The sequence below is a fragment of the Spermophilus citellus genome, assembly GCF_964194105.1.
Source record: "Spermophilus citellus genome assembly, chromosome: 5".
NCBI classification, from domain to species: Eukaryota; Metazoa; Chordata; class Mammalia; order Rodentia; family Sciuridae; genus Spermophilus; species Spermophilus citellus.
Window position 1 is genome coordinate 151,895,595 of NC_138186.1, and position 27,175 is coordinate 151,922,769.

Consider the following 27,175-nt stretch of genomic DNA (forward strand, 5'->3'; position numbering starts at 1 on the left):
CCCCGACAAGCACTTTGCAGCAAACATACATAGGGCATGGTATACATCGCAGGCATACACCCCTGGGCACAACCAGGATCATGCACAATTCCATGGAGACTGCTTTTAACCCCAGGCCTTCTCCAGAATAGGAAAGCAAGGTAGATGTTTAGAGAAGAAAGAGTATAGGGGAAGAGTTGAATTGACCCTAAGGTATGGTTTCAATTTAGAAATAATAATAATTTATAGATATTGGTGCTTTATTAAAATAAAAATGAATTGAAACATTTCATAGAGCTGTTAAAAACACCTGGCTTGGATACTATGTTGCTTGGATCAACCAGTGCCAGGGTCACAGAAGTCAGTTGTAACTGGCCCAACAGGCTGCCTACCTAGGGCCTGGTGCCATTGTGCTGCCTTTTCCTGATAAAGAATGGACCAGTTCCCATGACTGCATAGGATGATGACTAGTGTGAACTTGGGCCAGCCTGGTAGAATTCACATCCTCATGTCACAGGTTTTTCCCCTGCATTGGAGATATTCACAAATACTCCAACTCTCTTCCTCCTGATGGAGATGGTAGATTGCACAACCTGGCTACCATAAAGTTGAGCATGACTCTCTCAGATCTCCTGAATAGAACATGTGTTCAATAAGCTCCCAGGAGATTCCTATGCACATCAGAGTTTATGAAGCCCTGTTCCTAAGACACAGAGCATCATTCACCCATATTCTCTTTTCTAGCCAGTGAGCAGAGTTTCCACATAGCATTTCCTTTAGTCTAGGCCCCTTGACCTGTCCAGAAAGGAACAAGAAGTGAAACTTGAGAGAAATAATCTTTTCTTCCAAGTCACTAAGACTTGAGGGTTGTTATATTGGTATAACATAATTCATTCTGATTGACTCACTTAGCACTCTGTGACCTTGGACAAGTTACTCAGTCTCCCTGTGCCTCAGTTTCCTGGATATAAAATGAAGATAACAGTTCTTACTCATAGGGATGTTAAAAGGACTAACTCATTTTCATTTTCCCAGATGTGGAACACCTGTTGTTATGGTCTAGATATGAGGGAAACCTCAAAAGCTCATGTGTGAGACAATACAAGAGGGTTTAGAAGTGAAATGATTGGGTTATGAGAGCCTTAACCTAATCAGTGAATTAATCGCCTGATAGGGATTAACTGGGTGGTAATTGTAGGCAGGTAGGGTGTGAATGGAGCAACTGAGTAGATGAGGGTGTGCCCTTGGGGTTTATATTTGTCTGTGATGAGGGGAGCTCCTCTACTTCCTGGTAATGTCCTGAGCTGCTTTGTTCCAACACACCCTTTCACCATGATGTTTTGCATCACCTCAGGCCTGGAGGAATGGAGTCGGCCATCTAGGGGCAAAGACGACTTCAATAAACTTTTCCTCCTCTAATTGCTCTTGCCAGGTCTTTTGGTCATATCTGGAAAACAGCCAAATAAAACACCTATAAAAACTTAAATATAGTACATAATATATAATTATCTGAGAAAATGCATAAAATTATAATATTAATATGATACATACAAGCTCTAAATTAGGATTTCCAACCTATTTTAATGTACCTTGGTTGACTTTGTTGAAATATTCCCAGAATTAAAAACCTGGGACTTAATGAATTAGGGAGGTATATATGAACAGGGCTTGGCACACATTAGGTACTAGTGCTAGGTAAACATTACCTTCTATCACTGACACACTCACTCCCCACACCTCAAATCCTACCTTGTGATGTCTAGTTCCTATCTCCTAGGCTCAGTGACCAGAGTGTCCGGAAGCTCCGTCCCTGTCAATACTCCACCCAAACCTGGTGTACCCCGGGAAGCAAACATCAGAAGAGAATGAAGATGGACTGTCCTCTGAAGTGTGTGTCTGTATTATGACAACAGGGCCCTATGTCCCTTCCCTGTCTTCACATCGTGCTTCTTCCTACCACTCTCACTGCATACGTGACCTCTTATCCTCTCACTGACCTTTCCAAATCCCAAAGCTCCCTACCCCTAGCATCTAGACATTGCATTTGGCTATCATACATCTGAAGGCTTTGTCCTGAATTCAGTGCTAGGGGAGAAATTAAAGACCTAGTAAGTTTTCTGTTCTTTTCTTCTTATTGTCTTTCCCGCAAATCAATTGTGTGTGTTCTAGCATCAGAGCATGAGCAAACCCATTGCAGAGAAAATTGGGGAAAGTAGTAATGAGGATGGTATGGAGATGGTTTCTGTTTATGTTCCGGGTTTTTTAAGGCGTCCAATAGATTTCTGACATTATAGTAACTGTTCTTACAGAGGATAAATATTTGACAACATTTTAAATATGATCATAAATAAATGCATCATATATCATAAACCCAAATAAAATGGCAAATTACCTTTTTCCCTTGCCTCTCTTAAAATGTACATAAATAAAAATACCCCAAGCCACAATATTTTAGTGTCTTAAATCTTTCATCTAAATTTATAAACCAAAATTTTTTTTTTAAAAAATCACAATGCCAAAGCAAAGCTGAACATTATTCTCTTCCAAAGCCACAGAATTTGAATGAGGACCTCAGAGAGCCATGTTCATCCCTATACCTACTTTAGGCCAGTGGGCAGTGAATATTCTTAAAGAACAGACACTAAATAGGCTTTTTGAGCATCATGGTTGTCATCACATTCCCCTCTGTCATTGTGGCTCTAAAGCAACTATAGTCAATATGGAAAAAAAGGGCTGGCTGAGATCCAATGATATGAACACTGAAATTTTATTTTCATGTAAGATTCTTGGGTCAATAAGTATTATTTTAACACTCCCCCACCACCATTTAGAAAAGTAAAAATATGTTTTAACTCATGAGTGGTATGAAAACAGATATGAGGCTGAATTTGGCCCATCAGCCACACTTTGTGGATTCTTGTTCTAGATTCTCAGGTTCATGTTCAACGAATGGAAGGAAAACATATTCTGACACTTGTGAAAATGGAAAGGAAGATTTTATTCAAGATTATAGTGGTTGGTGTCAAGAACAGCACAATAGAGGAGAAAGACTGGGCTCAACCCTAAATACAGAAATGGAGACTGATAACCAACAAGGGGATGAGGGGATCAGTGGGTAGAAAACCAACAAGGGGATGAGGGGATCAGTGGGTGGAAAGGGGTGACATTAAGGGTAGGAGAGTTCTTGCCAAACCAATTTAGGATTCTTGCTGAAGGCAAGCCAAGGACTTTCCCATCAGGCAGGGGATGAGAAATAGAATATGATATTGAGGGTTAGAGATTCTCTCTGAGTTAGCAGGATTCCTGCTAATGATGGACTAGACTATGCAGGCCCAGTGAGGGGCAGCTGGCCATGGCTGAAGGTTGAGGGCATGGAGCTTGACTCAAGTTTGGTCAAGAGGACAGCCTTTGTCAAACAGCAACCTAGAGCCTCCTTGCGAGTCATGGAGACACAGGGTTAGCCAGGTAAAAATCCACTTAAAAAGCAGGTAAGAAACAATCCCACGAGCCTGCTTTTATTAACTCAACTTGGAAAAACATAAGACCCTACAGTTGTCAAACTCTCACCACAATTTATGCCAATCTCACCCATAAAAATAACGTGGCCCATCACTCCTCTCCTCACCACACACAATTAGCAATTTATGAAGTAAGGAAATAGCTGGCAGTTGTCTTCATCGATGAAGTCAACACAGTCTCCTTCCTTTGCCAAAAGGCAGGGAAACCAATTCCTGAAGTCTCTTTTCCCTGGGGCTACTCAAGGCCAGTTGATGCAGAACGCCTGGGAAGGACAAGCGTTGGCTTCCCTGGAGATTTTTAACAGGGAACCTACACTAAAAAATAACAATAAAGTGATTTTTTTAAAAGTCCCGACTTTTGCTGTTTTTACTGACACTTAAGTAGCAGGGCTTAAAGCATTTTAAGCCTAGATGAGATGTCTCTATGGAAACCCAAGAAGACTCACATTTTGTGGCCAAATGACTACCTACCTAGGTTCTATATCCTACTGGATCACTCTCTGCCATCTCCAATGTCAGAAATATCTTAGAATTTTTGGAATTCTATCAGTCATATGAAATTTACTTTTGCTGAGGAGGAAGATGGAAAGAACTAACATCTGAGGCTTCCTTCTAACTTTCATTAAGACAGGGCTATTGGGGCTGGGGTTGTGGCTCAGTGGTAGCGCACTCGTCTGGAATGTGTGAGGCACTGGGTTCCATCCTCATCACCACGTAAAAATTTTTTTCAAAAAGATAGTGCAATTTAAAATATTCTTACTAGAAAAAGAATTTTGTGTATTCTGGGCAGGCATAGTATCAGAGGGAAAATGCAGTCTAATAATTCAATAGCTGCTTTAAATTTTATATCATTAATTTTCCTTCCCTCCTTTCTATCAGTGTCCAATGAACTTTCTCCTAAAAATGTAAAAGTCCTCTCCCACAGATAGCTTATTCATTGCAATGGAGGGGGAAAACCAATAATATAGTGAATAACTCAGATATCTTGACCAGGTGACCAAAGTTAACATTACCAGTGGAGTCAATGGCCTTTTGTGCCTCTAGATGTGATACTCTAAGGGGAATATCGTGTCCCCTGAGTGCATGGTCTGAATCTAATCATGAGAGAACACCAATAAATTTAAAAAAAGGACCAGTCTATTATTTAGAAGATGACAAAGAAACAGCAGCAGAAGAACAGGTAGTGGAGGGGCAGAATGACCATGCTATTAAAAACTGCCAGTGGGGCTGGGGTGGGGCTCAATGGTAGAGTGGTAGAGCATGGACCAGACAGACCTTGGGTTCCACAAGGAAACTAAATATAACATCTGACCCTAGAAAGGATCTGGTATTGTAGGGAGAGTAGAGGAAATTTGCAAAAGGGAGTAATTGAACCAAATGGCAAAATGGAAATACCAATGATAAAGTACATCAATTTTTATTTTATTTTTTATTTTTATTTAAATTTTTTTAGTTATTAATGGACCTTTTTTATTTATTTATATGTGGTGCTGAGAATTGAACCCAGTGCCTCATGCATGCCAGGCAAGCACTCCACCACTGAGCCACAACCCCAGCCCTAAAGTACATCAATGTAAAATTTCCTGAAATCATTAACTATACAGTGGTAACATAAGAAATACCTTTTGCCTATCAAATACTGAAGAAATTCAGAGCAAAGGGCCATGATGCATGATATATACAATTTTCCAAGTACAGTTAAAAGAAAAATTAATAGTGCTTGGGATTTTTGACTATCTAATTTCTCTCCATTATATTCCAAATACAACACAGGAAGAAGCGCTCGTGCCAAGTAACAAGAAAGCACAAAGATATTTTAACATGATCTTTTATCAGTGATTGAAGTCTGCCAAAACATTACATACCACCCATCTTCAGCAGAGTTTGTTGTAAAAACCAGCAAACATTGGATACTCTAACAGCTTAGATCTAATAATTTCCCCTCAATTTCTCTAAACAGGAAAGTGACTTTAAAACCTTTTTGTAACCCACTTCTTCCAGAACCATCCGTAGACAAAGCAAGTTTCTTAGCTGTTCTCTTAGGTAGGCACTGTCAGTATCAATGAATTAAAAGCAAACTTTTGAGCTGAGACATATTCATATTTTAAGCAATGGCTAAGTCACTGGAGAACATGGTACTCAGGAACTGGGGTCACTACATGAATATTGCTGTCTGAATTCTGCAGCTGCAATGTCTGTGGCACTCACAGTGGTCTTGCATCAGCACTGGGAATGCTGGCCTCCAGGGTACAATGTGCCATCTTAACTGATTTTCTACCAAAGCAATAGACATAACTATGCATGTGTCCGAAACTTCAGCACAGACTTAGAGTCAGTCACAGAGAGAGACCTGAAAAGGTGGTAAACTGAAATTAAAGTGTTCATCCATGTTAAAGAATCTGGAAATACTACTTACCCATTCTTCAAAACACAACAAAAACAGAATATATGTATGTATAGTCTCTTTTCTATCTTTCCCTGTTTACTGCTTTGTTTTGATTCTTAGTAATTACTGTCTCTGGAACAATATAACCATATACCATTTTTTTGGCTTTGTGTTTTTATCTTAGTCTCCTTATTCATTTCCCCCCAAGTTTCAGCTAATAATTTAATTTAGCAAATGTTTGCTAAGAACCTATTGGCTTAAGGTGCTCAGCCAGATTTACTGCGTGCTACTCTACAGAGGGAAGACCCTCCAGGTTGTTTGTCCTACAAATAATCTCCAAGAAGATGGTATACAGATAATAAATGAAATGAAGTCTGCTTGCAGAAAAGCCTAAGGAGCCAGAAGTGAATTATGACCAACTGCTAAAAAGAACAAACTAGTCAAGGCACTAAAATTTAATGAGAAGACAATTTTAAAAATAGGTAAAATCAAAGAGAAGGTGCCTATGACATTATTGTAGATTTTAAATCATGCATATTCTTCTCCATAAAACTTCCCAAATGCAGTAAGAACACAGATGCACAAAACCAATTATAAATCCTCTGAAGCATGTAACTGTGATTAGCTGCTACTCTCAGTGATATAAAAATACTTCCACCACAATTACATTCCAGCCTGTAATGTAATTCAAAACAAACAAGTCAGAGACATCACTCAAAGGCAGAACCAACAAATACAGATGCTTTGCATCAAGGAAATGAATCCACTGAAGAAATGCACTGAGAAGGCACTGCCACCCAGGGCCTGGCACTGGGCTTCTGCTGGAACGGTGAGGCCCCCTTCTGGCTAGAGAAGCACATTGCTCCCAGGGAGGCTCTACAAAGTGGCACTTGGCATCAGTGACCCTTACTGCAGTGGGTGAGGTGATCGCCTGGGGCTTCTGCAGTGGGTACTCTTTCCTGTGTCGAGTTTACAGTTTCAGATTTTGGAATATTAAATTTAAAGTTTATTATATTTAAACAAAAATAACTTTGATTTTAGATTAACTTGATCTTTCCATTTAATTCTGCAACTAGCAGAATTCCTATCACCAACTGGTGTGCCCATACCCTTATCTAGCATTACCCCCAATTTTATCACCCTTTAGTAAACCATGTGATTGGCTATATTTATGATGTCTCCCTTTGCCACAAGGGCAGAATTCTTTGTTTTGTTCCAGGACCCTGGCACAAAACAGTTGCTCAAAAACAAGGAATTGTCTCATTTCCGCTTTTATGTTTTACTTTTAAGACTATTCCTTTTCAAAGAAGGGATAAATAAGGCTTTATTATAGCAATATGCTATAACTTAAAAATGACCTTCAAGGACTTATTTTAAGTATGCATTTTCTCTAAATGCTTTATAAAAGAAAAAATCTATACTATGGACTATATAATCATGATCATATCTATACAACTCATATGCAATTTAGAATAAAGCCAGGCCCCAGTCCCTAGGGAGGAATCCAACCCTGAAAGGCCGGGCCTGGAGAACAAGTCCTAGCCTGGCATATGCTAGCTCAGACATAAGCAGGTCTCTAGGGCTGGATGCACTTTCCCTGAAAAGCCAGCCCTTTCCTGGGCAGGGCATCATGCTGTGGCTGAGGGGCATGCACTGTTTGCTAATTCCTAAAACCTCAAACCTTAATTTTTCCCCCTTCTTAAAATGTTCTCTCAGCTTGTGGAAAAGCTAATAGTTGTTTACAATTGTCAGACTTTTTAAAAGTGCTAATTTGTTCCCTTAACAGAGCAAATGATGAGAGGCACCATTTTCCCACAGAGAAACAACATATAAACAAACATATGATTCATCAATGTCAACAGCTTTCAGGCCAGGAATTTTGTGCAGGTCACTGTGTGGATTAGTCTTTCTCAAAACAAGTTCACGATCTCTGACAATCCTTTTTCCGAACTTTCGATTTGGGGGCTGTGAAAAGAATAGAAAAGAAAATGAAGACTCTCTTCACACTGATTTGCTTTAGGGGAGGGACATTATTTGAAGAGGGGAAAACTGACCATTTGGATTTTCTTGTTTGTAGAAAGCCTTCAGCAGTTGTACTGCTTCCTCGGCCCGATACCCAGGAATGCACTGAGGAAATGAGAAAAGTGAGAAATGAACACCTGCCCATGAGTGTGTGTTGTAGACCTTAAAAACAGCAACACACACACAGTTAGGTGAAGAAATTTCAGATAATATTAATGACTTTGGGGATATTACTATGGGTAAAGAAGCACATTTACAAAAGAAAAGACATTTAGCCTCAAACATCACTCTCAAGCAACTATTACTAGAGATATTAGCTGTGTGATCTTGAATAAGATACTTAAACTCCATGCCTCACATGTACAACATAGGTATCAGCACTTGCTCAGAGAGAAGTCATGAGGATTTAATGAGATAATATCTACTAAATACCTGGTGTATCACAAGTGCTTTTAAAGCATTAACTATTTTTATCTGCTGTTATATTATTATTGGTGGTGGCTCTTTAAGTGTTTGATGCTACAGAACTGGAGTTGGCCACCTATACTTGGTGGACTAAATTCAGTTCACAGCCAAGAGTGGTGCGCTAAGAATGGTTTATAAATTTTTAAAGATTTGTTAAAAAAAATGCTCTGCAACAGAGATACTGTGGCTCATAAAGGCTAAAATATATACTATCTGCCCTTTATATAAAAAGTTTGTCAGTTTTTGCTATAGAGGATTTTTAAAAAGTGTTTGTTCTATCTTTGGGACCTAACTGTAGAGGGGAAATCAAAACATGTGAAAGAATAAATAAGAAGTTGTGATACTAGTAGGGAGTGATATTATAGGTAATATTATATGGAGAAGGTGAAAAACTTGAAGGATATTTAAAGAAGTGGACATATCCTCGGGCTGACAACTAGGCCTGCACAACACATAGTCAAGCAGCATTCAGGGTAGCAGGCCACAGGCAGCCAGGCATGGGCCCCCAGGTGGCCAGGGCCCAGGCTCTGGGGGCCACAGAGATATGTCAGGGTCCCACAACTACTCCCAAGCAGGAGGGAGCTGTTCCCAACCCAGAGGCTGGCTTTGCCAAGATTTGTCAGGAGACAGAGAGAGAGAGAGAGAGAGAGAGAGAGAGAGAAACAGACACTGAGATTAGCCAGTGGTGCAGAGCATCCCTAATGACACTCCTGTCTGTAGCTAGGGCACACATTCCAAAGAGAAAGGCCTTGCTGTGATTGAGGAAGAGTCTGATAGGAACTGAACACCTGGAAGTCATCAGAGGGAAGACTCTGTCCACCCAAGGACCAGACTGCTGACATTCTTAATGAGGACTGCGATTTGGGGTTGAACGCAGATCAAGGGAATTCCTATTATGCTGATGACACCATGGAAAGCATTTCTTAAGACATTAAACCTTGGGTGTACTGTGCCCCACAAGCACATCCCCAGCACAACCCCAGTTGGCACCATCCACCTCCACTGACACCCCATTATTTCTAGATGGTCTTTAAAACATGACAGTTTAATGATGCCAAAGACTGAATGCACAGCATTTAGCCTCATGGATAGCGGGGTCCTCCAGATCATGGTCTTTCTTCCTGTCTTTAGGCTAGAGGTCATATCTGAGACCATGTCCCAATGGTTCCTGAGTCTGGGGTACAAAGACTGGTGTAAAATAAGGTCCTACTGTTCTCCCAGTTCTGCTCTTTTTTTTAAAAAAAAAATATTTTTGAGTTGTTGATGGACCTTTATTTTATTTATTTATATGTGGTGCTGAGAATCGAACCCAGTGCCTCATACATCCTAGGCAAGCTCATTACCACTGAGCCACAACCCCAGCCTAGTCTGCTCTTATTTTTAATGAACTTCTCCTTGGAATGTGTATTTGTGTCTGCATCAGGAGGAGCTATGCCCAGACCACACAAAGCCCCCCCACACCCTTCCCATGGTAACAACTGTCAATTCACCTGTCTTCTCAGAGCAAATGTCCTGCTCCTGCCCCAGAACATTCTAGATTTCCCTCTCACTCTCATTTCCTTGTCAACCTCACCATCACTGGCTTATATTCTCGACTCCACTGACGCTGCTGCTCAGATATTCTAAGGGCCCCTACATACCAAAACCCTGGTCTTCTTTCCACCTCCTTAACTCAGCATCTTCTCTTCCACACCTTCTTTCCACACCTGCCTCAGGCATCTTCTCTTCCTTTGTATATTATTATTCTAACCACTGTTGCTTGGTCTCTGCACAGGTGTCCTGGGCTTTCTGTGTATAGGAGCTGGTACCCCAGGACTCCTACCTTTGCTCTGGAGAGCAGCACCCTAGTGCACATGCAAAGCCCTCTCCTCTCCCATGGAATTGGATCAATGGTTCTCAATCCCAGCTGCTTAGTAGAATCATTTGGGAGGCCCCTTCAAACACAGCAGTGCTCATGCCTTGCCTTCTCATTCAGTTGGTTTAAGGGCAAAGACTGAGCACCAAAGCCCTCCAGGTGATATGCAGGCAGGGAAAAGGCTCTTGGGATTACAGGTGGAGAAGGAAATTGTGTTGTGCTAAGATATCAAGATAGTATTTTCAAGTATCCATTGTAGCTACAGATTTGTGGCTTTAGTAAAAAGCATACATTATTAATAAAATAAAAAAATCTTTAAGACAGAGCAGGTATTATAAATGAATTGACATCTTCTTTGAAAAGAACAGTTCTGTTGGTCTTTTCTATGAACTTTCCTGCTGCTTATAGAATATATAATTCTACAATAAGAAAAGAGAGCCTACTTTCCTGTCATCCCCTGCCTGCTGAATCCAGCCAAAGAAAGCAAGAAAATACAGAATCCAGAAAGCTATGGCATCCATGTTTCTTTAGAATCTCAAAACACTTTTAAAACTCATACTTGAGCATCAAACCTAGATATACGGCTTCAAGCTGTGGCCATTCAGTTCTGATTGAGCTTATGTAGTTGGTGTACAAACTGCAAATGAATGTTTTTTAGGTTCAGCCAGACTTTAGGTTCTCTGACTCTGTGCAGAGATATCAGGGAAAAAGGACTATGGTTGTGGCCTCACAATGATGACGTCTCAGAGAGAAATGTTCCATCCATGTCTGATATCCTGGGGCTCATCTTTGTTCTGCCCAAAACCTCTGAGAAATTCTTTAGATCATTCCCAAAAAGAAGTACTGTACAGAGTCAGCAATCCATTTGCAAAGAGTTATGCAATTAAAGTTTCAGCTACTCATAGAAGTGATGGAAAAAAAATCCAGTGACTTTGCTGATGTCTTTAATGATCAGGGAAATTGTACTGTTCACTTTCCATCATCCCATTACAGTTTCTTTTAATGTGATGTTAAAGGCATCTATTCTCAAATGTATAGCAGTTGTTAAGAAAGCTAATGTCCAGCTGGGCAAATTCAGACAGAACGTTCTACAAAACTTGTTCTCAGTGGGATGCAGCCAAATTTAGCCCTTCATAGGTCCTTATCTAAGAATACCCAAGGGTTTAAAGTGAACTGCCCAAGGTTCACCATTTGTTAAATCCTTTTCTTTTGAAAATACAATACTTTGGGGGTTAACCTTACATCTTGGAGAGAACAACAATTCATGTCAGAGTCTGGTCTGGGATGCATATAAATTCCTAATGCTTACACTCTTAACCATAAAAATGTGGAAGATGTGGCAAGAGCACAAAGAAAGCAGAATTTCTAAGAGATGAAAGATGTGGATTCTTGGATCTGGAAGAAATTTCAACATTAAGAAGGCCAGGGGAAAATAAAATTACAGTGATTGCTAGTAAGTAAGGGGTGATCAAGCAAAATGATTGTTAGAATACTGTGTTCACTTAAAATATTATCTACTGACATGGACACAGGCTAAGCCTCCCCAAAGTTGGTCCATCCTGGAGCAGGTAATATTCAGTGAGTGAAAGTTCTTGCAGCAGCTCTTTAATTTACCTGTTGTGGTGAAGGTTGAGCCAGGGGAAGGTTAGGAGAAGCTGTGAGGAAAGAGAGGGGACACTGACAAGAAACTTACCTGTTGTCCTCCTTTGGGGTTTAAAGGGGCCCACCCTTGGGGTCCCTAGATCCTGTCTGATTCTGACATGGCTTCTTGGAACACCAGCCACACACTATTTGTGAAATGAATGCAATCAGAGAAGGAAGAAGCATAAGCAGATCATATTACCTGAAAAGGCCTCCCTGTATTTGGTAAGTCTGCAGAGGCAATGTTCAGGACAGAGCCACAACCACCAAATCTTTCATTCTGACAGCCATAGACGACCAGTGGGATTTATAAGACAGAATTAAGGTTATACATAGTACAGGAAGTTCTGTGGCAAAATGGGGGTGGAAAGGAAGCTCAGGCTGCTCTCTGCAAGACAGTTAAGCTAGGGTCAGTCCTAAACAAGACACAATCCAGCTACACAAAACAAAGAGGGTTAAAGTATTTAGAGAGTGATATTTAACAATTGCTACAGAATGGAAACCGATGGAGCAGTTGCTCAGCTTTTAGTTTAGCGCACTCTCTGCTTTTTCCTAAATCGCTTTTCCAGAAACATGAGAGAATTGGAGCCAGAAAAGAGGCTGAAATTCAATCTGGGGATTTTTACCTTTTAAAAATAACAGATTGCTTCTGCTTCTGTCCCTAAGTAAAATATACCCCGTGCCCCAATACAAACCTCTGTATTATTTTTAAAGTGATAAAATTATTAAAAATACATAGTTTAAAAAGTACATGAAAATACCAGTGTGAAACTAAGTTTCTTTATTTTCATATAATTTTTGAAAAGATCTTTAGGCTGACTACACCCAGTATTTATATTGTTTACTCTAAGCAAGACACAACCCAGAATTGTAATGTAAATAATTTACCATTTGCAGATAATTATATAGTATCACAAATGATTTTTTAACTTATTTATTTTTGGCTTAAATTTTCTTATTTAAAAAAAGACAGATAAACGAAGAAAGAATTTAAACCATTATCCAAGCTTAAACTTTGGTGCATATTCTTCCGAACTTCTCCTATAACTTACTTTAACTTAATTTACTATTTATCCTTAGTTTTCTTCCTTTTTTAATATTTATTTTTTAGCTTTAGGTGGACACGATATCTTTATTTTATTTTTATGTGGTGCTGAGAATCGAACCCAGTGCCTCACACATGTCAAGCAAGCGTGCTACCACTTGAGCCACATCCCCAGCCCTCCAGCTTTCTAGCTTATTTGTTCAAGAGTTCTACATGTATTGATACAAAAAGAAATAGGTAATTTTATTTTAAACTTTCCCTTTTTTTGCCAAGACACACAGTGTTTATGATGTGCTTTATAAGCTTGTTTTCTTATGTTAGAAAACAGAGGGCCAGGGTGTGACTCAGTGATAATGTGTGACTAGCATGTGCAGTAAGGCCCTGAGTTGAATCCCCAGGGTCAAAAAAGAAGGAAGAAAACAAGTTTTGTGTTTGGTCACTTTCTGATAGGGACGGGTATAAGACACAGTCCTATGAAGTCAAAGGATACTCATCAGGCGGAGAGCAGCTGCACACATAATGCACGGCTCCACAGTGACATATAGCACAGTGTGTTCAAACACAGTAGAAGGACTCTGGCCACTCTGATGACACCAATCCAGGACCTGATCAATGGCCACCATCTCTGCATGTCGAGTAGCCTTAAAAGAAAGAGATGTTTACACAATATCATTTGCTTCATATAATAGATACTCTACAAATATACAAAATTTAACTACAAAAATAGATGCCCATCATTTCTGCCATTTTAATGAATGTGTTTCTAGGACATCCTGAGCTGCTGACAGCCTACTCCCCAGTTCACGTATCATAGCCTCACCAGCAGAAGACCCCCTCATCTAAGATGCTGAACAAATTCTGCTGTATTTAGTTAACTTCCTAAGTACCTTAGGGGACACTTGCAATTAAAATGCCAGAGAGAATTCTCAAAAAGAAAAAAAAAAGACATCTATGGTTTCTGAATATTTTAGGGGAAGCTTAAAATTTTTATAAGCTTGAGTTCCAGTTTCAAATATATTCTCAAGGCTGTCACTGACCTTACTCTAAGCAAATCTATATTTAGCTTACTGGAATGTCATCATTTACATTTTGGGGAATGAGATTTTATATACCGGCAGGCTGGAGAGAAACAGAGATTTGGTATGAATCTCAGATACCTCAGGGGAGACAGCACACTATAGGAGAAATCACACAGCATGTGGAATTGACTGCATTTAAATTTGAATCCTGACAGTGATGATAGTAATCATGTAGTCTTGGGAAAATTAACTAATTTCTTTAAGCCTTGGTTTCCCCATGTGTAAAATGGGGTGCACTAATATCTACCCCTACACACCTCATAATGCATGTAATAGCTGAATTACATGAAACACAGTGTTGCATATATGTTCTTGGCTAGGTTTCTTTCCCTTTTCTTCTCCCCTTATTAAATAGCTTAATGTAGATCATAGATCCTCTATAAAATACTTATTTATAATATCCATTACAATAGCATTTATCAATAATTTACACTGAGTGCTAAATATGTGCAAAACACAGTCCTAAATAAATTCTGCATAGGATAAAAAAACATCACTGCCCTCAATGAGCATAAAATTGGATGAGGCCAATTGAAAGGTGCTATGATCTAAGGCATGGTGTGAGAAGTGCTGGCACTGTGACCCAAGATGCCATGGAAGCCAGAGGCTGATGGGAGCAAAGCTGGTCAAGAGAGATATGTGGGTAAATCATAGAATCAGAAACTCACACGGACAGTACTTTAGAAAAGAGACTGCCAATCTTGACATCATACTGAAACTCCTGCAAAGGTTAAAAAAAATGTCTCCCCATTGTAGGTTCTCTTTAAAACTCAGGTTCAGAATTCCTGAATCATATCTCCCCAGAGCTCCTGATAAATAATTATTGCACCGAGTCATCTCTGTCAACTCCTTCTAGAAATGTAAGTTAAGCTATGTTAGCATGTATTAAAGGCACAGGTATTAAAGGCTGGTGGTGTTGACGGGGTGGTGGTAGTATCAGAACAAAAGTAGAATTTAGGTCTCCTCATTTAGGGTCCAGAGTCTTTCTGTGCATATTAGGGTAATCTATATAACACGTGATACCAGAATAGACCTTGCTTAATTTTTAGATATAGAAGAAATCCAGGTTATGGAATAGATTAGATGGGTCTAGATGGGATTAGATGGTTATTGTCAGGTCATTCAAAATTCTCATGCTAAAGATATCATACCAAACTACAGAACACAAATTGGGAGATAACAATGACTGTTTAAAACAGAATTCCATGCCAGGCACCGTGGTGTACACCTATAATTTTAGCAAATTTGGAGGCTAGAGCAGGAGTTCTAAGCTGGCCTCAGCAGTTTATTGAGGTTTTAAGCAACTTAGACCTTGTCTCAAAATAAAAAGGACTGAAAAAGAGCTGGGAATGTGGCTCAGTGATTAAATGCCCCCAAGTTCAATCCCTAGGTGCCCAAAACAACAATAAAAAACAGAATTCCTAGGCAAGCATCAATAAATTCATTTGTAACTGCTGTATTATGATTATTACTTATCTCACAGATGTTTTGATATCCTCATAACAATTTCTTTGTGAATTTGGATTCCTATTCTACTTGTTTTGCTAAATCTCAGGTTCTTTTTTTATTTTTGATACATGTGATAGATGAACTTTAAAGGCTTTAGCAGCATTGGGTACCAACACTAGATTGTTCTCCGGCTCCCAAGATCACATGATAAGATCAAAGTTATCCTTGAATCCATGTGGATTTATAATCATAAATTTTAGTATTTCCCTTCCACTTCCACTTCCCAAGTATACCTACTATGACACTGTTGTGACACCATGTCTAAGGAGCACAGCCTTAAACCATGCAATTCCCACCCAACCAAGAGAAAACCACAAGCCCTTGGAGCACATGCACTACACGTGGCTACAGACAGCTGGTGCTGGAGACCTTATTCTGTTGAATTATCTGACACAAAAATAGGTTCCTTTATATAATTCTTCTATTCCTCCCTCCAAAGGTATAAACTGATTTACTAGGAAGAAAACGCTTAAAGGAAACGAAGAATGCATGAAGTAGTACATTGATCTCCTTTGCAAAGTGTAGTTTTCACATATTAGATTTGCTTAAAATGGAGCTAGACTTGTTTATCCATGCTGACACACTGAGATAACAGAATCCACTCTTGGGTTTCACTCAAGGGTCAACATAAAACTCTATGAAATAGAAAACCAGAAAATCTTATCCCCTACGATTTTATAACTTCATTAGGTTTTTCTAAAATAAAACAAGCCAGGCGCAGTGGCACACGCCTATAATCCCAACGGCTCAGGAGGCTGAGGCAGGAGGATCGCAAATTCAAAGCCAGCCTCAGCAATAGCTAGGCTCTAAGCAACGCAGTGAGACCCTGTCTCTAAATAAAATACAAAATAGGGTTGGGAATGTGGCTCAGTGGTCGAGTGCCCCTGAGTTCAATCCCCGGTATGGAAATAAATAAATAAATAAACAAATAAATAAATAAATTAAATTAAACAAAACATTGTATTACTGTTGTAATCTGAAAAAAGCATTTTTAAAAAGAGAGACATATTAAAGAAAACTACCTCAGCACTGGTGCCTACCTTGGGGGCCATGTTCAGTCTCATCTTCTCCTCAATTGTCCTAGGATCCCTCTGCTACTACCATCGCTACTGTACATTTGTAATCACACTAATTAACTCACATACATTTTTGGTTTGATTAACTTCATTTCTTCCCTTCCCCACAACTTCATTGTTGTAGACCATAAGGCAGCCAACAGGAACTTCAGTATTTTCGAGGGCTTGTTTGGCCTGAAACACAAAAGTAGAAAACCTGAGATGTAACGTTCAATACTTGAGAAGGCTATAGGAGAGAAACTGATACAGGACAAACAAGATGCACATGTACAACCACCAGAACAAAGAAATGCAACTGAACTTTCTCTCTGCTCAAATCTAGCTCTGTTACAATATTCAGCACCCATGTTCTCTGCTGTGTGTCCTTGTTAAGGAAGACTTGGGAATAAATTCCCTTCATAGTTTCCAAGACTCGAGTTTCTTCTTCTCACTGGAAGCACATGGGACCACAGGACGATTACTAACCACTATCTTAACATGCCGGGGCAGCCCTTATCAGAGAGAATACAAATATATTTGCAAAGAAGAAGAAATAACATTTACAAAGCTTTCATCAGAATTATGTTAAAGTTCTACTTAATTTTTTTTTGCTTTTCCAAAAATTATAGAAATGATCCCCTAGAGTCCCAATAGCATAAATGGATGTCAATAGCAGAATGAATGTCATCATGTCCCACAATTTCTACTGTAAGCGAGACAATAAAAGTTTAGGAGCATTCCATGTAAAAATGGCACCCGGCCTGCACATTTTTTTTTTTGGCAATTTCCTGTGCATTTATAATTACTTCAAATGAAAAGTTAATAAATAAACAAGTAAACATGAAGAATCTTGCAACTCTTGCAACTGAAATTGAGAAAAGTTGCCTTCTAAGGGAGGAAGGAAACCAGAAGTGTTCAGTGTAACAGAAAACCCCAGAAAAAAGTCAGCTGTGTCAAACTCAGTGACAAGAAGTGATTTAGATGGAATGGTGGAAATGAAAATCAGTGGTCTAAAGAGTGACTAAATGCCCTTATCTATGCGTTAACTTTAAAAACTTATCTATGGGTTAAATTTCTAGCTTCCAATTGTACTTCCCAGTGAACCTCTCAAGAAGTAATGCGTTTACATCTCAAATATTCAGATGCTGAGAGATTGAAAATATTGCAAGCTTACTTTCATCTAAGACTATCTTGTTCCTTTTATAAGAATAAATCCATTTAGTTTACAACCCCGCGAGGCAGTTGCCATGATCTTCCCTATGCTGCGGATGAGGAAAGACAGGCATGGGGTATCACATAACTCACTCATGTAAGAGAGCTGGGGTCACAGCCCAGACAGCTTGGCTGTACCCATTCACTTGCTCAACAAAAACTTGTGGGTACCTAACAGATGATAAGCTCCAAGGCTCTCTGTTACTATGCTGTCTCTAATTTTATTCACATCATTGATAAGCTGCTTTTATCAGGACTTTGGGTTTAGAGTGGGTCAAGAGACAAAAGGCCAGGGAAGAGTCAGCGAAAAGAGCAAGACATGGAAAGTTTAAGGATTACAAAACACACCTGCAAGAGAATAATCAAAGGAGGCCATTTGTAAGGTTTTTCTGTAAGTATACCCCCTGAAGGACTCTAGGTATTTCCACATGAATATTTCAAACACACAGAGGAGAATCCAAAACTAAGTGGAATGTGCACAGGTGGGAGGTGAGAGGGACAGGGAGTTCCCACTGCCCACCAGACCTGTCTTGCCCACTGAAAAGAGCAGGGACAATGCTACAGAGGCTGTTGCTGGCCTGATAGCCTCTCTTGGCTCTCAGGCCACCAGCAGACTAGGCTTGTGCCTTCTGTTTCTTCCTCTGGATTTTTTCTTTTTCTTTCAGCAAATGTATCTCGTTAGAAAAGAGGAGTGATGAGACTATCTTAAAAGGACAGATACCATCACCAATGAAGAATGGCCTAGTTAGCCATGCTGGGAGTGAAGATGAGCACTCAGAATGGCAAGCCAGGAGGTTCATGGGGAGAATAAGACAAGGCTCCAAGGAAAGGAGCTTGAGGGAACTGTTTCCCAATAACACACACATATATTTTCTTTGCTGACAAGTTCAAAGCAGATTTAATTAAGCTGAAAATCCATTTCACTCTATCCCCTCTCATACTTTCCAATGCTCCTCCCACCTCTTCTGTCAAGTCTGATCATTTCTTTACAAACACAAAAGAGCTCAAGCAAAATGGATCTGAAATGTGTGCAAGCAGCTCTGAATTTAACATACCTTGCCTTTTTTGGGAAAGCAAAGCTCAGTTCACTATTTCAAATGGCATCCTGGTCTTACATAAACTAACAAATTATCAACTTTCAAAATTGAAGCACAAAAGCTCTCTTCTTTCCAGCCTGAACACAGGTCTCCATTTTGTCTTTAAGTATAATTTGCTTTCCTCTCTAGTCATGGATTGCCCACGTCGATAATGAAAGCTCCTGCATGGAAGAGCTGTTGTAGTTTTGACTATGTTCTCTAAAGACATTACCACCCAAAACTGATGTGAAACTAAAAGAGAGGCTAGGAAGAAAACAGACTGTGTTTGAGACTCTTGATAAGTTTCTGAAGATGTATTTCCTACTAAGGACAAAAAATGAGGGCGAAAAAACAATGAGCCAGAATAACTCTTAGGTACAGCATCATAACATAGGAAGGTTAAACGATACGACTCTTACTGCAAATGACTCCCTGCAGTTCTGTTCTCACTCTATCAACTTAACATTCCTCAGAATGGCCTCCCAACTCCCACTCATCCTCCCCACCAAGCAGTCAGAGAATCTTTTCACTATTCTTCTAGGTCTGTGGTTCTCAACCTTTTATTGGAGCCAAAATCCCCTATGAGAATCTGAGGATAGGTATGGACTCTCTTAATAGAAAAAGACAGCACATACACATAATAATTTCCCAGATAGTTTCAGGGTTCACAGATCCCCCTAAAATGTGAGTCCCAGGTTAGGAAGCTCTGTTCTAGAAAGATAGTAGACAAAGTCTTTCATTTCTTTGTTTCTGACAGTTCCTCTGATCAGTCTTTCCTTTCCACTAACCTCTGTCTCCTTTTTCCCTTAAAATGCAGAAGGAATTCTATAATTTGTCTTAATTAACTGCTTGGGACCTTGACAGTGATTATGTGATAGTATTTTATACTGTCTCTCATGTTGATCTCTTGTATTAGTGAGCTTTCCATCGATGTGACTAAAACACCTGACCAAGAACAACTTAGAAGAGGAAATGTTTACTTTGGCTCATGTTCCAGAGGTTCAGTCCATGGTCAGCCGATTCGATTGCTCTGGGCCTGAGGTGAGGCAGAGCATCATGGTGGAAAGGTACGGTGGAGGAAGGCTGCTCAGCTCACGGCAGCTGGGAAGCAGAAAGAGAAAAGAAGAGCCAGGGACAAGGTATAATCCTCAAGCACCCCCAGTGACCCAGTTCCTCCAGCTACACCCTACCTGCCTACAGTTACCACCTAGTAGTCCATTCAAATCATTATAACCCATCAAACAGATTGAACCAGTGATTAGGTTACGTTCTCATAATCGAGTTACTTCACCACAGGAGCTTTTGTGGGATATTGCATATCCAAACCCTGACATCCCTGGACATGTTCCTATCCACATTTCCATCTGAGCATGGCTTAATCCTAGGAGGTGAGCCCTAGATCCAGTGCTCTTGCTCACCTTTGCGGCTCTAGCCCTCAGCACAAGTCCTAACACACAGGGAGCACTTGATCATGCCACATTCATTAAAATGAATCAGTGTTTATTTTGGCTTTCTCTTTTAATTTTCCTCAAGGCCTAACACAATGTTATCCTAAGTGCCCCCAAAATGTATACTATAATAAAACATAATTTATTCTAGAAAATTTGCAATTCTTTCCCCTCTTTGTGCATATATAGTAAATCTTTCTCTTTTTTTATAACTACAAGGTAAAATATATAAGAAAACATGGAGGGGGGGCTAGAACAATAAAAAACAAAACCAATTCATAATATCATCACCCCAAAATATAATCACTGTTACTCTGAGGCAACAAGTTTTTCAGTTTTCTTCCTGTTACCTGCACACTATTTTTGTAGTTTTTTTTTTTAAGTCAAAAGATTTACACTTTATATACAGTGCAGCAGTCTGCCTTTTTCTTTTAGAAATACATTGTAAACATTTCCCTTGGTTGGGTAATAATTTTTATCACATGATCTTTTAGAGGTTAAAGGTTTAAAGTATTGCTTTATATGAATATATCAGATTCATTTACTCAATCCTCAATTGTTTGACATTTACATTTCTTCAAATTTTTCATTCATTATAAACAAGTGTAGACCTGCCCTATATAGTATGTTTATTGCTTCCTTGTGAATTATTCCAAGAAATAGCTATAAAACACAAAGAACTCCTACAGTGTGATTTATAATTTATATATATATATATATATATATATATATATATATATATATATATATATATATAAAGAATAATAAAACTGGGCAAACATGCCTAAGCAATTCACAGAAGAAAAGAAACTAAACGTCCAATTAGTATGCTCAAAGTGGAAGTTAGGGAAACGAAGTTGAGAAAAGGAGAGTAGAGAACATGCAGTTGAGCCCTGAGCAACCCAACCCTGACTAGAAGCACAGGCCAAAACAGAATGGATGGGTAGACTCCAACCAAGCTCCACTAACCAGACCTGTCAACTTGAGGAAATCACAACTTTCTCAACTCCAATGTCCCCATCTGAAGCAGAAGACACTAACAATTTCCACCTCAAAAGGCTGGTGTGGGGCTTAAGTGACACACACCCAGGTGAAATACTGCATAGCACTGTGGGTGGAACATAAGAGGTCAACACTGTTACTTAATCAGATATTTTTCTAAGCCCATATCTCTAGAATGCTGTGCTCAGCAGGCTATGATGGTTAAAATGATAACCTTTCACACATGCTCAGCTCTACAAATTAAAACTGTCACGAAAAAATGGTTTTAGTAAAAATTAATAAAGTTGATGGCCTTATTTAAAGCTTAGGAACAACAACAACAAAAGTAACAGGGATATATCTTCTTACTTATCACAGTGCCAAATATTAACGAGGAACGATTCCAGGTCTAGTGGAGAAGGAGTGAACCAGGATGCTTTCTTTTTTGTGTGTATTTTATTTATTTATTTATTTATTTATTTTTCTCTAATTATTTATACATGACACTCGGATGCATTTTGACACATTGTATACAAACAGAGCATAACTTCTAATTCCTTTGGCTGCACATGGTACACCTGTAGTATAATCATATATATACATAGGGTAATAATGCTTGCCTCGTTCTACTGTCCTTCTCATCCCCACAGCCCCACCACTCCCCTAATTCCCCTCTACACAGTTCAAAGTTCCTTCATTCTTCCCTACCACCCCTCCTCCACTGTGGATCACATCTGCTTATCAGAGAAAATATTTGGCCTGGAATACTGGAAATGTAGCTAGTACAACTGAGAAATTGAATTTTATTTTCCTTGAACTAATTTAAACTTAAATAGCTACTGTATTAGGCAATATTATTCTAGAAAACAACACTATAATATCAAGAATACAAGCAATAATAATTGTTGGTGAGGATGTGGGGAAAAGGTACATTCATACAGTGCTGGTGAGATTGCAAATTAGTGCAACCATTCTGGAAAGCAGTACGGAGATACTTCAGAAAACTTGGAATGGAACACCATTTGACCCAGGATGCACTCCTCAGTTTATACCCAAAGGACTTAAAATCAGCATACTATAGTGATGCAGCCACATCAATGTTTATAGAAGCTCAATTCACAATAGCTAAACTATGGAACCAACCTAAATGCCCTTCAACAGATGAAACAGTACATTTTCACACACTGGTAATGGAATTGTGACCATTGTTAACAGTGGTGACCAAAAGAAACTTTTGTAGCAATGGAAATGTCTTATTCTGTGTTATCCAATGTGGTAGCCAGTAGTTACATGTGGTCACTGAATACTGGAAATGTAGCTAGTACAACTGAGAAGTTGAATTTTATTTTCCTTAAACTAATTTAAATTTAAATAGCTACTATATTGGACAATATTATTTTAGAAAAAAACACTATACTATCTGTATGTTTTAAAAACACATGCACATCTTTTGTCCTACTTTTGATAGTTACTCTATTGCAATAAAAGTTCCATGGGGCAGGGCTGAGAGGATGATGACAAGTCAAAAATAATTTTTTTTTTTGTAAAATCACAAAAAGTTGCTAATAATCAAAAAGAATATATAATTCCATTTATGCAAAAGTATATGTAGCTGTTTCTATGTGGACAGCGATATATGAAAGGATGCTCCTAAAATGTGAAGTGTTACTTCTGAAGGTAGGATTTTTAGGTAATTTTTACATAATTTGTTAAACTTATATATATATATATATATGTGTGTGTGTGTGTGTATGTATGTATATATATATATATATATATATATATATATGTACATATATATATTCCTTTATTTAAACATTAAACATATTTATTAAACTTTTATAGTTTGAATCCTTATGACCCTGAATTAGTGATATAATCAGAAAAATAAAACACTAAAATATTTTCATTTGGGAGGAAAAATAAAGAAAAAAAATGGCATTACTAGGCCAAAATCTAAACACAGGAATAGACCAAAACAATATAAATTATATATTTTCTAGGCATCTATAAATTACTCATTAAGGTTGTTAAACCAGTCCTTTTAAATATGTAGCATTTTTCTTTCTTTGCCATTTGCTTTGTTACTTTGCATGTTATCTTTTAAACAGGTAGGTGTTTTGAATGTTTATATAATGAAAAGTCAATAATTTTTCTTTCATGTTTTCTTCCTTTAGTGGTATACTAAAGGAAGATTATATAACTACTACCATTTATTGTTCCTGATTCTCTGATAGTTTTGTTAATTTTTATTTGGTTTTATTCTTTAATCCTATCTTTTCAATTAGATTTTTATATTTTTACTATAAAAAATACTGATAATTCTTTTTCTAAATCATCCATAATTTGACTCTGTTAAGGACTTTCGTATATTCTCCTTTGGTCTTCATTCACAGAATGACAGTTTCTGTGTATTGAGCATATTATGTCAAACACTTTACACACTGTCTCTTTTAATCTGTATAGCCCCATGACACCAATATTATATTCTCATTTTTACAGAAGAGGACACTGAGGCTGAAAGGGTAAGCACCTGTCAAGGTCAGTTTGCTGGTCAGCAGCTGTTTAAACACAGCAAACCTCTAAACTTATATGTATAAAACAATTTGTATTCTGCTTGTTTAATGCTAAATATCACATGTTCCCTAGTTTCATCATTATGTCTAACACTGAAATGACAATTGTTTTTATCATTCTACACTATTTACAGAAGCGACTGTATTACTGGGTCAAATGATGTTTTGTGGATGTTAATAATGTTATGCTAGGCTGCCTTCCAAAAACATTAAACCTGTTAGACTGGTATGGCTGTACTGATTTTTGCAATCTAATTAACTTTAGATAACATTTTGTAAAAAATAGATTTTAAGTTTTCTAAAGAACACTTTCCTTTCTTCTTATAACCTAGGCTTATGGGTTGTTTTATTACTAACATTTTTAAATGAAGGAAAATGTCTAGTGTAATGCTCTTATTTTAAACATGAATAAAATAAGACCCAGAAATGATTGAGTTGTTTTCACCTTGCCTGTGTTCACCTCCCACCTTGGTCAGCCATTCCAGTGATTCATATTGGCCATAGAAATATGTTTATTCTATCCATATGCTATGAGGACACTTGTATCCTCCCCATTACATATAATACTGGACATTTTCACTTCCAGTGGCACACACCTCTAATCCCTCTTTGGGAGGCTGAAGCAGGAGGATTACAAGTTTCAGGCCAGCCTGGGCAACATAGTGAGACTCCCATCCTAAAAATCACCATGACTTAATTAACAACTAATCTGCTGCCTACAGATTTGACAGTACTTATGCTTCTGGTCTAATCAGAAACTCTTAGAAGTAATTCTCAAAATAACTTAAGATTTGAAATTTCTTTCAGGATGAAGAACAAGATTTATGACAAATACTTTTTTCTCTTTTGATTAAGGCATGAAGAAACACACATTGGCATAATAATAATAATAATAATAATAATAATAATAATAATAATAGCAGCAACTGGAACTCCTTAACCTCACACAGGATATAAACTAGGTAATCACAACCTAGATATATATAAGTGAATCGAGAGACTCAATGTCAAGGCCATAGGGATCACAGAAATTCTCTGGAGTTCAACCATCTCATTTCAGAGTAGAAAGTGAAGCTATGAGGATGAAGTGATCTGCCACAGTCACACAAAAGGACTTATGTGTTTAGTGCAGAAGTCTAGATACAGAATAGTACACAGGTGGGTGGATGAAATGCCCTGACACAGTTTGATGAAAAGATGCTTAAAAGAAAATAGAGACTCACAATGTGAAAGAATGGAAAGAAAACACAGTTCCAATTCGAAAGTGAAAATCTCAACAAATGACTGAACTTGGCTGTTCTGAAACTACCTTCATGTTAGTGTCTGTAAAAGTTTCATCTAAGCAAGTTCAGCAGATGAGCACCTTGAGAAAAGTTATGAAAATAAACCGAGGAAACCAAATTATGGTTTCCCAGCACCAGGACCTCTAGATCCGCCCTCTAGATCTCTCACCCATAGAAAGATACAAATGCAGCTGATTCTGTGCATATCCAATGTCCCCCCAAGGCCCATGTGTTAGAGGCTTGGACCCCAGGAGGTGATGGAACCTTTCCAAGGTGGGGCCTAGTGGGAGGTCTTTGATTAAACTCAGGGGCACTCCACCACTGAGCCACATCCTCAGCCCTATTTTGTATTTTATTTAGAGACAGGGTCTCACTGAGCTGTTTAGCTCCTCGCTTTTGCTGAGGCTGGAGTAGTTTTGCCCCACCACATGCTCTCCACCATCACCAATGGGCGGTTCCACTGGAGAAAATAGGATCACAAACTTGAACTCTAAAACCATGAGTCAAAATAAATCTTTTCCTTCATAAATCAATTACCTCAGATATTCTTTATGGTGATGGAAAGCAGAATAACCTACTCTATGATGTTTTAGCCTTCATGCATCTTTAGTATTTTCATCCCGGCTGTTAGGAACTATCTAGTGCATGGTATTATTGAAATGATTTGGAGTAGTGCTATGGTTTAGTTAAGTGTCCCATATGTTAAAGGCTTGGTCTCCAGTGTGGCACTCTTAGGAGGTTGTAGGAGTTGGGGCCTAATAGGAGGTCTTTAGGTTATTGGGGGCTTGCACTTGAAGGGAACTGTGATACCCTTGTTTCTTTATCTTTCCCTTTTGTTCCTTGGCTCCTGATACAAGGACTCTCACTCTCCCATTATGATGTGCTGCCTTGCCACATGCCCCAAAGTAATGGAGTCAATTGATCATGGACTGGAACCTCCAAAACTGTGAGCCAAAATAACCTTTTCTCTTTATAAATTAATTATTTCAGATATTTTGTTATAATAATAGAAAGCTATTTATACTGGGAGGAATAATGAAATTTTGGTATCGTAAGAAAATTTCCTGTCCAATGTGGAGAATTTAATAACATAAAGGAGTTCATGCGAGGCACTAGGTTCGATCCTCAGCACCACATAAAAATAAACAAATAAATAAAATAAAGGTATTGTGTCCAACTATAACTAAAAATTTTTTTTAAAAAAAAAAGGAGTTCAGGACAAATAATTTTTTATTAAAAATTAGAAGTTTAATATTGAAATGCATATTTGCACATAAGTATCAGAAGGTTGTGCATTCTCTAAATTTAATGGAAAAAAATAAATCTAGAAGAGGGCTTAAAGAATGAGTCAGAGTATCAAGTACAGGCACGCATTTCAAACTGTTCCCCACCAGAAACATTTCAACTTTCTTGCTTCTACTAGATACGTTTGAGGGTCCCAAATACAAACTCCTGTGACTTGTAGATTTGGGACTGTGAGTCCATGGGAAGGAAGGAGAGGCAGAGCGGACCAAGGAACAGCTGAAGGACTACATTAGCACCTACTCCTTGACACCAACACAAATAATTTCTGTACTTTTCTCCTTCCCTTTCTCCGGGAGCCACTGTGAGAAAGGACTTTTAAAAAATTATGAGAGTAAAGCCAGTCGATTACCCAGAAAATTTGAGCGCCATCAAGATGATGGTGTGAAGCAGCGCGCCTGGGAGTTTTGCTGGAAAACCAGGCTAGGGATGGGGCTGGAGAAAGTTCGCACCGGCAGCACCCACCCTCCCATGCTCCTCACCATCTGCATCGCCTCCTCCATCCACTTTTCGATCTCCTCTGCTGACACCACGCACGAGCCGTCCGGGGCCGGCGAGGAATCCACCTTTGCCTCCATACCGCACCCGCGCGCGACCTCTGGGTGCCAGAGGCGGAGACCCAAGGGGAGCAGGGACTGCGGAACGCAGTGTAAATGGGCCATCGTTTCCGGGGGGAGAGGAGAAGGCCAGGGCACGCGGGAGCAATTTCCCGACGGACCTGGGAGCTCCGGACCAGTGAGCGG

At 38.9% G+C, this 27,175-nt stretch overlaps 1 protein-coding gene across 1 annotated transcript; it reads right to left on the reverse strand.

The window, feature by feature from the left end:
* Positions 1 to 4,898: 4,898 nt before the first annotated feature.
* On the reverse strand, positions 4,899 to 27,074 carry ADAT2 (adenosine deaminase tRNA specific 2). Its single transcript, XM_081295517.1, has 6 exons — positions 26,915 to 27,074; positions 16,645 to 16,749; positions 13,402 to 13,552; positions 12,069 to 12,175; positions 7,938 to 8,010; positions 4,899 to 7,848 (listed from the first exon to the last, which is right to left on the reverse strand). The coding sequence occupies exons 1-6, from the start codon at positions 27,008 to 27,010 to the stop codon at positions 7,805 to 7,807; spliced, it is 576 nt and encodes a 191-aa protein (XP_081151643.1). The 5' UTR covers positions 27,011 to 27,074; the 3' UTR covers positions 4,899 to 7,804.
* Between the last annotated feature and the right edge of the window lie 101 nt (positions 27,075 to 27,175).

Excerpts from the sequence above, each read along its gene's own strand:
- ADAT2 (XM_081295517.1), bottom strand. The coding sequence starts at position 27,010 with ATGGAGGCAAAGGTGGATTCCTCGCCGGCCCCGGACGGCTCGTGCGTG. Across the intron at positions 13,553-16,644 it reads AAGTTAATCAAACCAAAAAT|GCTACTCGACATGCAGAGAT; the intron begins GTATGTGAGTTA and ends CTTTCTTTTAAG. Across the intron at positions 8,011-12,068 it reads ATACAGGGAGGCCTTTTCAG|TGCATTCCTGGGTATCGGGC; the intron begins GTAATATGATCT and ends TCATTTCCTCAG.